Source organism: Pyrgilauda ruficollis, unplaced genomic scaffold (genome assembly GCF_017590135.1).
Source record: "Pyrgilauda ruficollis isolate IOZ18807 unplaced genomic scaffold, ASM1759013v1 scaffold43, whole genome shotgun sequence".
Taxonomy (NCBI): Eukaryota; Metazoa; Chordata; class Aves; order Passeriformes; family Passeridae; genus Pyrgilauda; species Pyrgilauda ruficollis.
Genome location: NW_024525823.1, coordinates 8,141,466 through 8,156,267, shown reverse-complemented (window position 1 = coordinate 8,156,267; position 14,802 = coordinate 8,141,466). Strand labels below are relative to the sequence as shown.

At 43.3% G+C, this 14,802-nt stretch overlaps 1 protein-coding gene across 2 annotated transcripts in view; it reads left to right on the top strand.

Annotated features, from left to right (window-relative positions):
- Nucleotides 1–14,802, top strand: part of METTL24 (methyltransferase like 24) — a 46,848-nt gene that overhangs the window by 29,586 nt on the left and 2,460 nt on the right. Inside the window, exon 5 of one of the 2 annotated variants that reach the window (XM_041478081.1) lies at nucleotides 1,044–1,272. In XM_041478081.1, coding sequence (XP_041334015.1) covers nucleotides 1,044–1,272 — 229 coding nt within the window. The remainder of the gene's footprint in view (nucleotides 1–1,043; nucleotides 1,273–14,802) is intronic. The other variant, XM_041478080.1, reaches the window with a different exon arrangement.

The following is a 14,802-nucleotide window of genomic DNA, read 5'->3' as shown; positions in this document are numbered from 1 at the left end:
GAATAATCTCAGTTGTACAATTTGCAGTACAACTGATTTAAAAAAATCTTAATTCTCAGTGCTACACGTGTGTATATCAAACAGCTTAATTTTGTTTAAGTTTAATGTTTAGTGCGTGATTTGAATCACATTTGCAATAAGCTTGGAGGAGTAGGAATGAAGAGAACATCCTGTTTTACGGAGTAGGGAAGGCCTGTGGTTCAGATGTGTGACTGCAATGGTAAATACCAGATTCTTTTAGTTTTAGTGCACCCTGTGTGAACCACTGGGCTGTAGGAGGTGGGAATATGGCACAGCCTTTTAAAACACGTCTTCTCACAGAGGCAGGGACCGAGACCATACTGCTGTACAAAGGGGCTATTAATTTTTCTTCTTCTTTGGGGTCTTCACCACATTAGCAGCAATCTTTCTCTCAAGTTTATGTAACAACTCTGCTACTGTTGTAAAGAGCTTATTTTTAAATATGCTATTTTAAATCTGTGTCTTCCTGTCCACAGAGAAAGAGAGGCATTTGATTCTTGTGCCTTTTCGGTACTGGTGGTCACTGTGGGTCATGTTTGTAACAGGTGACAGGTGTGGCGTGAAATATGCCAGATTTTTACAAAGTAGTATTGCATGCCTTTTAAATGTATTTTCTCTTCTGCTTATGTTTGGTTTTTGGAAGTTTGTGCAGCAGGGACTAAGGAAAGTATTGTAAACTTTTCAAGAAAAAAGCAAATTGAAAATAGGGAAATATATATAGACAAAATATTAACATGAATAATAACACCACAACGATTCCAATATTTAAGTTACTTTCATACAAATTTTTCCAACTTCTGAGTTAAGGAAAAGCTGTTTGGGAAAGTTATCAGCCTGGCTAAAAGTGGTTTAGTTCTTGCCTAGAAAGTTCTAACATTGCATTGAGTTTGAATTTTCTTCAAGTTAAGTTAATTAATCCTCAGAACATCCTACTCACTAATAGTTCTTTTTGCTACATTAATAGTTACAGCTGCTTTTTTTTTTTTTTTTTTTTTTTTTTTTTTTTTTTTTTTTTTGCATAGGTTAGGCCACGATGACAACCAGTTTGAGCTCAGCATGGCCAACAGTGGCTGCGAGGTGCATCGCTTCGACCCCAGCATCAAGGCAGCTCACATTCAGGAGGGCCGGCACCTCTGGTACCATCGCCTCTCCATTGACTGGAGGGATCCCAACCCAGCCATTGCAGCCCATAAACTTCACAGCAACACAAAGAAGCTGGGCACAGTGTTGAATGAATTTGGACATCAGAAGGTAAGGAAGGGCTTACATGTCAGGTTTCTGGCTGCAGGGTTAGGTGTTGGGAAAGCTCCAGATCTCCCTTCTTGCTGCCTGAGGAGACCGAGCACTTTCCAAGCTCTTCTCCTGATAGTGGATTTTTCTTCAGCAGTACTTGTAATGCATTTCTTTTAGGGGTGCCTTTTCTCTCCTGCTTTCTCTGTGTGCTGATAACAGCCACAATGATTTTTAAATCCCCAGCAGTCTAGCAAATTCTTTCTCCTCCTCACTTCCTTTTCCCTTGAACTATCTGGTGACATTGGGTGCTAGCACATTTAGTCCTGTGGAAGTTCTGGTCTTTGCCTGAGTATGAAAACTAAATTACTCACACAGACAAGTTTATAAAGAGAAAACAATATTTGCAGCAGTAATTAGAAGAGAAGAGGTAATGGATGGTTTGTTTACATTTTCAAGGTCACTGTTCCTAATTACAGTCCTCAAAAACAAAAACATCCTGTTTTGAAATTGGCAGCAATCGGTGGGGTGTTTTTTTAACATTTTCCAATTTCTTTTTAAGGACTTATAAAGACATCAGAAATCTTCAAATCTCAAATAAATGTTGCCATAATACATTTCAGGAAGTTCTTAGGTTGCTTTTAAGAGAGTTTTTCCTTCAGAGGATATACAAACATGAATTCAAATGCTAATATACTTCATTGCCTGCAGCTAGTTCTGCTTGTCTTTGTTTTTCAAGAAATAGGCAGCCTGGGCTAAGGAGGTGCTCTTTTGTAAGATTCACAAAGCAGGCAGCGCAGTGTTTGTTTGGTTTGTTATTTAAAAATGCAAGATGTCCTTTTCAGTTCACTTTTTACTTTTTTTAAATGTTTTCTTTTGGTTCCGCTCTACGGATTGGAACATTTTGAAGATAAGAGCAGAGAAAAGGAGCCTTTTCCTTCTTCTTCCTTGTGATACTGTAACTGTACTAGGCTGTGCGTTAGTGAAACATCTAGGGAGACAGAGATGGCTTTTCTTTGATGTGTGTCTTGCATTGTTTTGATTTTAGAATTAATCACACGGCAAAAAACTAATGATCTGATCCAGAAAAAGTGTACAAGTCTTGTGACATACTAGACCTGCTTAGGTTAGTGTCAGGTTATCATGGTAGAACAGAGCGGTTGTAACACCTTCTGTGGAAGAGAAGGATGTAGGGGTGAATTCTGAGTGTGTAACTTTCTGAAAACAGTGGGCTGGATGGCAGCCAAGGAACATAATGCACACATAACACATGCAACCAGGCTTTCCTCTAGCTGTGTACTTATGACATGGGATTTGGTTAAGTGTTTTGGTGCATTATGAACAGTGTATAAAGCCTCTTGCTCTGGTGGCATTTGAGGAGCTCCCCTGTGCAAAACTATGGCTTAGCAAAGTCAGGAGCTGACTTTCTCCCAGTGGGGATAAAAGTGTTACACACTCTGAGACTTTCTGGTGTTGAAACACCTGAATGGGCTGACTGTCCTCACATTTTTCTGTTTAGGTTTTCTTTAACTTAGAAGGAAGGCAGCCTGAGAAGTTGTATATTGTGTAGAGACACCATTCTTCTGGTGAATGTGAGTGGAATGTTCCCTTGACTGAATAAATAAGTTAATTCAAAACAGTTTCACAGAATATTTTCCAAAGCACTTTTATTCAATTAGAAGATTAAAACATACTCTTGGTCCCATTTTTAATTTAAAAAACCCTTCCGCCTACCCTCAACGTTGTTCCGTTCCCACTTCAAGGCAGGAATTCCAGACAGCTGCATTTGAAGTTAATGCCTCATTTTATCCATGCTTTTACTCTTTGAGATTTGGGACTTGATCCAAGACCCTACAAGTGACTGAAACTACTTCCACTGATGTTAGAAAATCAGGCTGATGAAGACTGCGCAGACAACACCTCCTGGAGTTCTTGCTGTTCTAGTCTTGAAAAGAAAACTTATTTTTTGGAGGTTTTGTGTGCAAGAGAATCAAAGAACTTGGATGGGCTCATTTGCACCCTGGCTCAGATGAGAGCACACCTGCTATTCTGCAGGCAATACTGGGACCTCATCCACACCAGGGAAAGCCACCCTGATATTCTGGCAAGAAATACAAACACTTTTTGGAGTCAGAGTGGATGTGAGAAAAGATTAGAAGAACTTGATCTTTCTAACTGGCTATGTGGCAAAACAGTCCTCAGTTCTCTGAGGATTGTAAATAGCCTGGAGGCAGAGGACTTATCTAGTAATATATTAGGATGTGGCTGACAAAGGAAACATGTAGTCAGAGTATTTTTGGGAACCATTAGAGTGTGAAATCTCTTAAGCCCTGGAATAATCTCCAAAGGATGTCATGGGAGCCTTATTTCCTGATATACAGATCTAGACTGAAAATTTACTGGTGTATCTTCTGAGAAGAGCAATCTTTTATCAGCCACAGGAAAGCATAAAGATGTAAAAATTGATCTTGCTCATCTTCCTTTCTCATCCCCCCCCGCCCTCAACTTCATTGCTGAACATGCATACTCTGTAGGGCACTCTCAATGAGCAGTGGGGAAAAAAGGGAGAAAGCCACTGAGGGGCCATGATTCTTATGGCAGTGGAGTTCAGCTTTATGAAAGCTTTCACTTTTCTATTCTCAAGCTACCTATGGTGGTGAGGATGCTACAGTGCTGGTGTTTCCCATGGATTAGTGATAGATGCATGGAAAGCTTCCTTTCTAGAGAGTTGTTGGAGAATTCAAGTCAGAAGGGATCTTGAATGGCTTGTGGTTCAGTCCTCTGCTCAAAGCAAGGCCAGCTATGAAGTCAGACCGGGTTGTTCAAGGCTTTATCCATTCTGGTCTTGAAAAACACTGATTTTTCTCCAGAGCAGAGACTTTCCATCTTCTCTGAGTCATCTGTTGTCATGCTGGACTGTTCTCTTTGTGAAAGTGTTTCTCCTTATATCCAGTCTGAACATCCCTCATTTCCTTTCATGTCTGTTGGCTCTTGTCCTGCTTCTATGCATGCTAACCCTTAACCAGCAATTCAAGCTACTAAGTGCATTCTGTATTCCAAAGATTATGCTGTGAAGCACAATTAAAAACCTTCCACAGAAGGGCCCTGAGGAGAAGGAAAAAAACCAAGATTTTAGTCTGTCCCAAATGGACATAGGTCACACATGCAAATTCTTATTTCAGTAGTAGTTTTCCTCCCTCTGGAGCTCTGCAGAACAGGTCTCTTGTCGTGCCCTCAGTAAGTGCTATGAGTTTGCATTCCTTGGCAGCATGGCTCACCAGTGGATGAAATTGTTTCTTGTAAAACAAATTAATCTGCAAAGCAGAATCTGAGAATGCTGGGTAAAACCCTAATTTAATCAGGAAGTGCTCATAGCTGTAACTTTCAGGGGACAGGTCAACTCCTGACATTCAAGTTATCTCAAAAAAATTGTGTAAGAGACCAAACTGTGTCATTCTTTGTTATGAAAATAAACGCAAATCAATCTTTACATCCTGATTTCGATTTGAAGGCTTTAATTTACACTCTCTATTCATGAAGATTTTTTTTCTGTAACAACTTGGATAATTTTGCTTCATTTTATTGAATAGGCTTCAATTTAGGATTTCAAAAGGAAAAAACTGCTCACCTGTTATTTAATACTCAACACAACTTCAAAACACTATACCCTGAAGTCATTTTGATTAATAACATCATCTTCTCCTAGGCAAGTAATTTATCACTTGCTCTTCTCCTCAAGTAGAGACTATAGAATTTTTTTTTATGCTGCTTTCAGCTTTGTGAAGGCTGATGTGAAAGGACAAGTATTAAAGAAAGGATTAACCATTTTTGCTTAAAATCAGCTCTGGTGGTAGCACACAAATAGATATAAAAGTCCAGAGAAAATGTGTAACAGCTTAGATGTGCATGGTGATTTTATTAACAAAACAAAAAATAAGCTCTTCAGATTGGGAAATGTCCATGTTCAAGTTTTGTAGTAATGAAATCCCTGTAATTACTCTTTACTATGCATACCTTAGGGCTGTAGGGGCCAGAACAAGCTTCTGAATTCTTGACCCTGCCTAGACAAAACCGTTTAACTTTGGTTATCCTTTGCAAGGCTAGACGTAGGTATTGCCCAGGGAGCCTGGGGGTTGCTTAGTGTGAGTTGCATTCACTGAGGTTCACTGTGCCCTAGCTCAGTGTGTGGGTGCCACCAGTGTTTGCACTCAGCTCGTCTCAATTCCCAGCAGGACCTGAGCACCACCTGATGAGCACTGGTCCTGATGTGGAATCCTCAGCTCAAGAGGAAAAGATAGGAGCTCAGAAGCCCAGGAGCTCTTCCAGGGACATGAGTCCTTGTCTCTGGTGCTGCTGCAGCCAGGGAACAGCTCCCATCACCTTGCTGGAGTGGGGGGCACAGGTTCATGTCTGCTCTGCTACGTGTGGCTTAGTGTCAGAAACAGCAAATGAGACCAGGTCTTTTGAATCCTTGCATCACAAATCCTAAAGTAAGTGTTTGGAATTCTGAATTCTTTAAAGGGTTTAATTTTTTCTTTGCTTTTTATGCTTATCTGGGGCTTTTCCAAAATCTCAGTTCTAGAAGGAAAAAACCCACCCTTCATCTGATTTTTAGCCTCATTATTTTTACATCCAATTTTTCTTGTGCAATCAATGGTCTCTAAGCTTAAGTGGCCCTTTTTCTGCAGCTGTTATTTACCATCTATATATAGCAGTGAAGAACAGCCTTTGCTTTTGTAGGGTTATCATACTGGCCTTTCTAAGATTTCTCCAACATGAGAGATCCTGTATTTCCCGTAACATCTTATTTGTGTTGTGCTGCCCCTCCTGCAGCTGGAGCATCAGCAATCAGTACTATTCACAAGTCCCAGTGGTGCCTCTGCTAAGGCTCAGGCTGTGACTGCCTTCTTCCTGGAAATGTCCTGACTGTCCTTCCCTGGAAATGTCTGCAGTTATTGCTTATCTTGTTTGCTTTTTTGTGACTCATCAGACTGTCTCCTTGTTATATCAGTTTCTGAATGGCACAGTAGAAAGAGTTTTGTCCCAGAACACTGATTTTTTTCATAGTGTAAATGGCTGGTCATGACCTATTTGCAGGAGGAGTAACTCTGCTCAGCGAAGTCCCATTTTAGTACTGCACCATTTTGCACCAGGCAGATGCAATACCATAGCACTTAGAGCTTAATAAATAGTCTAAATAAATGACCTGCACAGGATGGAGGAGCACGAACCTCACCTCCATTAACTTAAATTTCTACATTTGAGATAGCTGTTGAGGTCCTTATAGACTCAAGCTAAACTGTTGTGGTGCAGTTTGTCTCATTCAAGGGCAGACATTACTGCAGTCTGAGCACTAACTGGAGCCACGTGGGAACCCTCTGTTTGGGGGTCTCTCAGAGAGCTGGCAAATCTTACTCTCCTTGCTGAAAAGAGGCAGTCAAGCTGGTGCAGATGTTTCTACCTGCAGTTGGAAACAATGCCTTCTGTAGCCTTGTAAAAGTTGCCCCTGAGTAATCCACAAGCTCACGGCACACAGTGTTTCTTTCCTGCATGTATGTATTTTTTCATTTCAGGGATAATGAAATCAAGGTGGTGATAGGTCTGTATTTGCTTAATCAGCTGGGGCTGCTGCTGCCTGAAGAATTTTAATTGTAGGTAGATTGAAAAGTTTGGCTGCAACTAAAAATGGGCTTGACAACTTCATGTTTCTGAAAGCAAAGATCTTTGGATAGTGATTTACTGCTCACCACCTCTTGGTTTTGGTTTTGTGTGCACAAAGTGCCTCATGCACTTTCCTTTACAGGTTTTCTCTTGGTCCCTTATGTCTCCTTTTGCCTCATTTAAATTCTCTCCACCAGGAGCACTTCTCAAGACATTGTTAAGAATATTGGTATTTCTAGACAGTGACCTGAAGGTGCTGCTCAGTATGCAATTGTCAGGCATGGAGGAAAGATCTTTTTAATGATACCACTGGCTGAATATGGTGCAATCCATAGCCTTTTCTTCCCCTAGGAAGAGGCCTAGTGCAACACCTGAATTGTAATGAAAGTGTTGAAGTATTGCACTGTTGAAGCAGAACTTACTCAGGTTATCTTTCAAAAAAAGAAATAAAGGCACTTTCAAAGCATATTATTGTCTGCTAAAAATTAGAAGGGAAGGACAATTCTTTTTAGTGTTTTATTTTCCTTTTGGTTTTTTTTTTTTTATTTTTTGTTTTGTTTTGTTTTGTTGTTGTTGCCTTTGTTGTGGTTGTTAAGACCCTTCAGAAAAAAATCAGGTAGTAAAAATGTACTTCCCCCCAGCTTTGCTAGAGGGCTGTGCAAGCTGTGCTCAATTCCACCTTCCTATTTAACTATTTCAGTGTCTAAGAGTTGCATTCGGAGGAGCATGGCACTCGCTGCAGGCGCCATGGAGTCATCATTGCTGTGCTGCTGCTGCAGGAAACCAGGCAATCCTGTTCCCTCCTCCTGCCAAACCTGGAGCTCGGCAGGAGCCTGGGGAGCCTGCCCTGCTTCACAGGGCGGTACCAGATGCAGGTACCTGCTGAGATCAGACCTGTATGCACACTCCCCAGCTCCTCCTGAAGCCACTAACCTTTGGCTTAAACACAGTAATGTGAATTTTATGGTTTTAGTTTGGCCTGAATATCTGATCAGGGTGGCGGTCCATGGTGTGGCGTGGGTTTAATGAGAATTGAGAGCCACCCCTTTCTATGAGCATCCTGTTTTTTCTCCACTAGCCATCTTTCTCACAATTTCCCAGTGGTGTTGACATTAACAAGAACTTCAGATAAATGCCCTATTCAGAACCTCTAGGAGCTTTCTAAAAAAATGTACTTTGCTTTCTCCCCACATTTGTCCCTCCTCCTGTCATGGTTTACAAGTTCTTGTCATTGGAATTGGCCCTATCTTGTTTCAATACTTTCACCTTAATGTCTGGATCCTTTCTGGTGTCTCTTTTTACCCGACAGCAGTTTAAGGTTCTGTTCTCAAAAATTTGAAATCCAGAGGTCAAAGGCTTAGCAGTTCTTCCTGCCTGTCCCAGATGAAATCTGAGTTGTGCAAGCATTTTGTGATGTTTTTATTCATGTTTTCAGGAATATATGTGCAGCTTTCTTTCTGTCATGATTGCAAGCAAATAGCAGGGTGGACAAACAGTGAAGCAGAAGGGAGGCAGGTTGGCATCTTAGACCTGAAATGGAATGAAAAAAATATATCCCCATGCAGGGATGCAGTCTCAAAGGACTTTATTGCTCTGGCAAGTGCAGATGGGAACCAAGTCCTCCACCAGATTTAACTGGAGCTACTTGGATATACCAGGGCTGCTGATTCTCTTCCTGCAAGAGATGTTCTTTAAGGTGTGGTGGACATTTTTTGAAGATGGGACTCTGGTTCCTTTCTTCAATTACTTACATTTTGAAGGCCCCCATGGGCACTGTGTTAATAAACCATAGAAGGCAAAAATGCAGCCAAAATGCTGTTTGCTTGGAGCGATAGTTTTATGGTAGCCTAAGCCCTCTGGTTCCTTTCTTCAATTACTTACATTTTGAAGGCCCCCATGGGTGTTAATAAACCGTAGAAAGCAAAAATGCAGCCAAAATGCTGTTTACTCGGAGCGACAGTTTTATGGTAGCCTAAGCCCACTGTCCCTTGCAATGCACACACACACTTGCAGGTCTTGCTCCTCAGGGCTTTGGAATCAATTGTTGCTTCACCATTTGCCTTCTATTGCAAACCTCCTGCACTGACAGGCCCCTTGTCGTGCTGCAATGTGCTTGACCTGTTGCTGCTGGCTTTCACTTTCAGCAAGACCAGGATAATGTGGCTTTATGCAAGCACGGAGCTGTGTCCCACCATCCGTGCTTGGTGCAGCACAAACAGACTGCAAATGTTTGTTCCCCTCTGATGAAGAGGCTTGAGGGTCTAGCATACACCATTTATCCTTTTGAGTAAATATCCGTTCCCACAGGCATCCAGCAGCGACTGGCAGATCAAAAGAGCAGAAAGGAAAGGGTTTCCCCCCCTTTGTGGGGGGAGTGGGCAGCAGGACATCTCCTGCAGGATTAGATGGCTGAATGCGCGTTTTGCAAAGCGACTCCTGCGCTCAGCCAGGGCTGCACACAGAGCGGCTGTGCTTCCAGCTCTGCTGCTGCAGGAGTGCATGCAGTATTTAAAATGTCTGTTTGCAGCATGGGCATTGGCAAGCAGAGCTTTTGCAGCTGATCAGGCTGTTAAATTATTTAAAGTCAGGATTTCTGCAGACCTCTTGTGGGATTTTTCCTACTTGGGCAATCTAGACATTGGATGGAAGGACCAGGCGAGGGGTCTGGGTTGTTTTCATCTTTTAGTGTACAGCAGGAGAGCCATGCGAACTGGAAAAGGTAACAGGGTGCAAATGGGAGCTGGAGCACAGTGTTTCTGAGCAGAGGTGCACATTTTTGAGCTGCTGCTACTCAGAGCAGATGAGGAGGTTGCTGTTTGAGGGTTTATGTCTTCAGGGTGACTTTTCACCGTTTCCTCTGAGGAAGCATCACTTTGAGTCTTCAGCAAGTAGTGAGGCTCCTGTTGCCTGCTCTGGAGACTAGTCTCAGTTTAAAGAAATGGGGAACAAAGATCTTTGATGCTCAGTTTGTCTTGTGAGGGGAAGGTCTTCTCCCTCAGCCACGTCCATGTGCAGTGTGTGCCTGCTCCATGCAGAGGGTTGGTAGAACCTATTCTCTGGGTCACTGTCTAGGAACCTTGGTCTTGCTGGCTAGCAAGCTAGACAAGATGTCTGGCTTTAAGATCATTTTAGTGTACAGCTAGCTAAACCATCAAACCTTTCTGAAAATCAATTCTGGCTTGGGGATCTGTATTATTGTATGACCAGAAGATGATTAACAAGTGACCTGCTATCTCTGACTAGTCCAGTGTCCAGCACAAAATAGGAAAGATGCCAAGGACTGGTCCCATGACAACAATGATGTTTGTGGTGACAGAAGGCTACAGGTGAAAACCTGTGACTTCCGGACCAGATGCAGCCAGGGAGAAAGAATTTCAGGCTGTGCTGATCTTGTAAATCATCTGGGGGGTGTTTGTCCAAAGATTATGTTGTCCATTGGTAAAGTGTCATTAAAAGAAGCCTTTTGCCAGCTAAAAGGTCTTTTCTTCTCTGCCTGTCCACTGGAGTAAGAGGCATTGCTTAACTGGTCCAGTTAACTGGACTGGACAGAGTCTATGTATCTTTTATTCTGTAATGGGTCCTCAGACAGAAATTGCTTCCAGATGGAGAGAGTATATGGGAAATATCTTGGCATCAGAGACCAAGGAAAGAGCTGGACAATTAAAATGCCAGGTTGCCCCCAGACCTGGGCTCTGAGGCTGTGGGAAGGAAACATTTGGGGTGGCAGCATGGATCTTTCCTAGGAATCTCTCCCCCCATGGGAGAGCATGGGCAAAGTGCTCGTGGTGCTCCTGAGCACACAGCTGAGATTGATGCCTCCTGTGTGTGCTGGGTGGGCTTTTTGGATGGGTGCGTTTGTCTGGGGCCATTACCTGCATCTGGCACGCTGTTGCTGTACTGATCTTTGGCTGTGAGAAAGTTAAATAAGTTTTTTTTTTAAAATATTATTTTGAAACATTTTCTCTGATTTAAGTGGTAAACATAGTATTACTTAATATCCTGCTCCTGCTGTGTAATGGGTTCATGGTAGTACATCACCAGAGCTGGGAGAAAAGACTGTCACTTGTGAGGCTGTGGAGAATCAGTGGTGAGAGCAGAGGTACTGAGCTTGCCTGCACTCACTGCAGGTTTTCTGTTTCAGTGATGTGGATAGTGTATGAGTAACTTCAACTGGACAGTTGCCCTTTACTGTAAAAAAAGACTAAAGACCCTGTAAGCACCCAACTGCACAAATCAGCTTTGTGACTTTGAAGCCTTAAGCAGATTCTTGAAGACGTGCCCGATCTGTCACACTGGGAGTGTATAATCTCAAATGACACATTTGTTCCAGAGCCAATTTGAGACTGGCTGCACAGACCACCAAGAGAGGTGTAAATGTGAGCAGGAAGGAAGGGGAGAAGAGAAGTACTGCTGGTGGGAGCTGTACATCACTGTTCAGTGGTGATTGATTGACTTCTCTCCTGATTTCAGCACCCGTGTTGCTCCGGCCAGGCCCCCAGCAGTCCTGCTCTCCCCAGTGGATGGCTGAGAGAGAAGCAGGATGTTTCCCCCTCCCATTGCTCACAGGGAGCATGGGAAGAGACAGTCACAAGCTGCTGGGAGCATAATTTGCTGTTAGGTTCTGTGGCATCCTGGCTGCTATCAGTTACAGCCTTCACTTAGAATAAAAGGGAATGAAAGGGACTTTACATCCAAGCCATCTCCTGCTGGTGAGGATGGGCTGTGGATGTATTTTGAGAGGAAAGAAAATGAGGGAAGTAACATGCTGAAAATCTGCATGTAGGAAAAGGATAAGAGGGAAGTTACAGTTAAACAAAACACACCCAAGCACCTGCTGTTACCTGCAAAGACATGGTATCAAAATGTCAATTAAACAACTTTTTTCTAGAGTTTTGTTTTCTGAGAATAGAGAATTGTACTTAGGGAGAGAGGGGAAAAACTGATGCACAAGCCAGCAGACTTTTTCTTGCTGTACAGCTGACATCAGAATGGTAGCCTGGTATCACAGGGAGCCAGAGCAGAGGAATATTTTTCTCTTGCACTGTGGGAGCAGCCCTGCAGTTCAGGAGGCTGAGGTGGTTCTGAGCTCTGTCCCTGTGCCTGAAAGCTGTAGCCAGCTCTCCTCTCCTTCCTCCCAAGCTTGCACTGCAGATCTGCTCCCACAGACTGGAGGGATCCTCTGTACCTGACCTGCATTTGTTGGTTTTGCCTTTCCTGGCTTTCACTTCCACATGCTGAGCTCATGCTGGAAGTAATACAGCTAAATTGCTTCCTCCAGCTACTCACTCTCAATTGACTCTTCTCCATGGGGAGCTTTAAATGATGCCCATGGGGCAGCACAGAGCCTGCAATCCCCGTTAACCCTGGTATTTCAAAAGCGGTCAAGGTGAACAGAGCTCAGATCTCTGCTTTAGGAAATGATGCACACTTGTAACAAGTCATTACCCTAAAAAGAAGAAATGAGCCTTCATACAGTATATGTTGACCTTCACTAAGTAAAACACAATTTTTCAGCTGTTTTATATGCTTGGTTGTGCATGAGCATGGCCCCCCCCCTTTTATTTTTTCCTCCAAGTGTAAATGGTACAATGCTGCAGTGCTTTTTCAAGGGAGCTAAACTGAGAAAACATTCTAAAATCCACACTTTTTACTTTTCTGTGATAACCTAGTTAGTTCATGGAGGATAAGAGGATTTGTGGAAGATAAGAGGAACCAGTCTTTGTGAGTGCTTGAAACTCACTGCCATACTTTACCTTCAGGCACTGTAGATCTTTGCCCTCCAGGATTTATTCACAGCAGCAGACTCCAGCTGTGCTCCTGGGTGAATTAGAGCTCTGAATTTATAGATTTGTCCACTAATCCTTTCACTGGCACTTTGGATCAAAGCAATTGGAAGGTGGTAGTGCATTTCTTATCGGTAGTGTGCTGCTTATCACCTATGGTAAATATCTCCTGAGCTGTCTAATCATCACAAAACTTACATTTGGTGTTAGCAGTGTGCTTGCAATTTGCTCAGATATGCCTAAACAGAGCTGTTCTGCCATTCATTTTACACTATCCAAGGCATGCAATGGAAACTCTGGGCAGAGAGGGACACCTTGTCTGGAAGTCACGAAAGTTGGTGGGTTGAGACAGGTACGTTCCCCCCTCCAGGTTTCTGAGCAGTGCAGGGACCAAGAGCCACAAAGAGCCTCTGGTTTGTGTATGCAGCACATCTCCACTAGCCTTGTGATTCTTTCCTGGTCATTTCATTATGTGTTCAAGCTGTTATTGTGGTAACTCATTTTCTCCTACTGAAACACTGGTTACCAGCCACTTTTCAGATCAGTTTTGCAAATACAGCACAAAGCACGCAGAGTGCCTGCTGAGCAGCCAGAGCAGCAGTTAGTGTCACCAGAGAAAAACAAACAAACCTGAAGGACTGGAAACATTACCATGGGAAAAAGATGTCCTACTGATGCCATAAAGTAAGACCATGGGAAAACAAAACCAAATGCCTAGAAACATTTCTTCCCCTAACCCTCCACCCCCTCCCCCCAAGGAAAAAAAAAAAGAGTTTGAATAATTTGTCTGCTTTCATAGTTACATAAGTCTCCCAGAGATAAAAATCTGTGGTTTCTTAAGTGTGGCCATGTGGTCCTGTGGCAATTGCACCCGTGTGGAACCAACTGCCTGCAAAACTGTGTAACAGGTAAAGATATGAGTTGGTATTTGCAAAATAAATAACCAGTTCAAATGTATGAAGGAAAGCAAGTGGGCTCACCCACCAGCTGAAATGTCATGAGCTGCATCATTTAAATTCAGCCTCCCCTTGAACCCAAAGGAGCGCTGTGTTCAACTCTTTCGCTGACCCGCGGATGGACAGACTGACAGGCTCTTTGTTAGAGAGACAAGTTAGGAAATACCAGAGCGAAGGTTGTCTGTGCAACCTTCCTTTCTGCTCCCCATGTGCACATACCACAATATGGGCTTTAATTCCACAATCCCTTGGTCATTTTCCGCTGGCCCCCTGCCTCCTACAGAATGAAGGAGGCACAATGCCTCCTTAATGAGCAGACGAGCGGTGGATTGGCTTATTATGGTTCACTCTGTGACCATGGACCTCATTCAAGTCCTGCTCTGAAAATGTGGTGTTTTGTTTCCAGCTGGTTTACAGCTTGTTCCATGCGAGTCTCGCAGCCCTTCATGCGCTCAACCCCTGTTCGGTGATTACCACCCTTGTTTTACAGATGGAGACCAGAATGGGCACCTAGAGATTCCTGCCATGCCATGCCCATCCATAGTGCTGGGGCACAGTCCCTGAGGAGGGCTGAAGTGGCTGTGAGCTCTGCACCTCAGTACCTCAGCCCCTGGCATCCCCAGTCAGCAGTCCATGGAACACGGGAACGTGGATGTGGCCACCCCTTGGCACAGCCCTGTGGTTTCTTGGCCAGGGCCATGCAAAGCACAGCTCTGGTTGTACTGGAGATGTGCTCACAGCACAACCCCTGCCCTGTGCCCGGAGCAGAGGGGTCTGTGAACCCCACAGAGGGGGCATGGCATGCATGACACCAGCCAGCTGCCCTGGGATGGGGCAGCTTGGGAGAAAAGTTGCCTTGGAAATGCTTTTACATTATCTGCCCAAATTTCTCTCCTATACCCACACAAGTGCCTTTTTTGGTACTGCCACAAGTGGTTAAGGAAGACTGCCAGAGAGAATCTGGGAATTTTGTTGGGTTTTGGGTTTTTGTTGTTTTTGGTTTTTTTCTTGATTTGATTTTTTGGGGGTTTTCTTTTTTCTTTTTTCTTTTCTTTTTTTTTTTTTTTAGGAATTCTTGACTAAATAAAGTCTTCAGATTTTCATTTCAAACCCATCTTGATTGTGAGCAGATGGGCAGAATCATCAGCTCA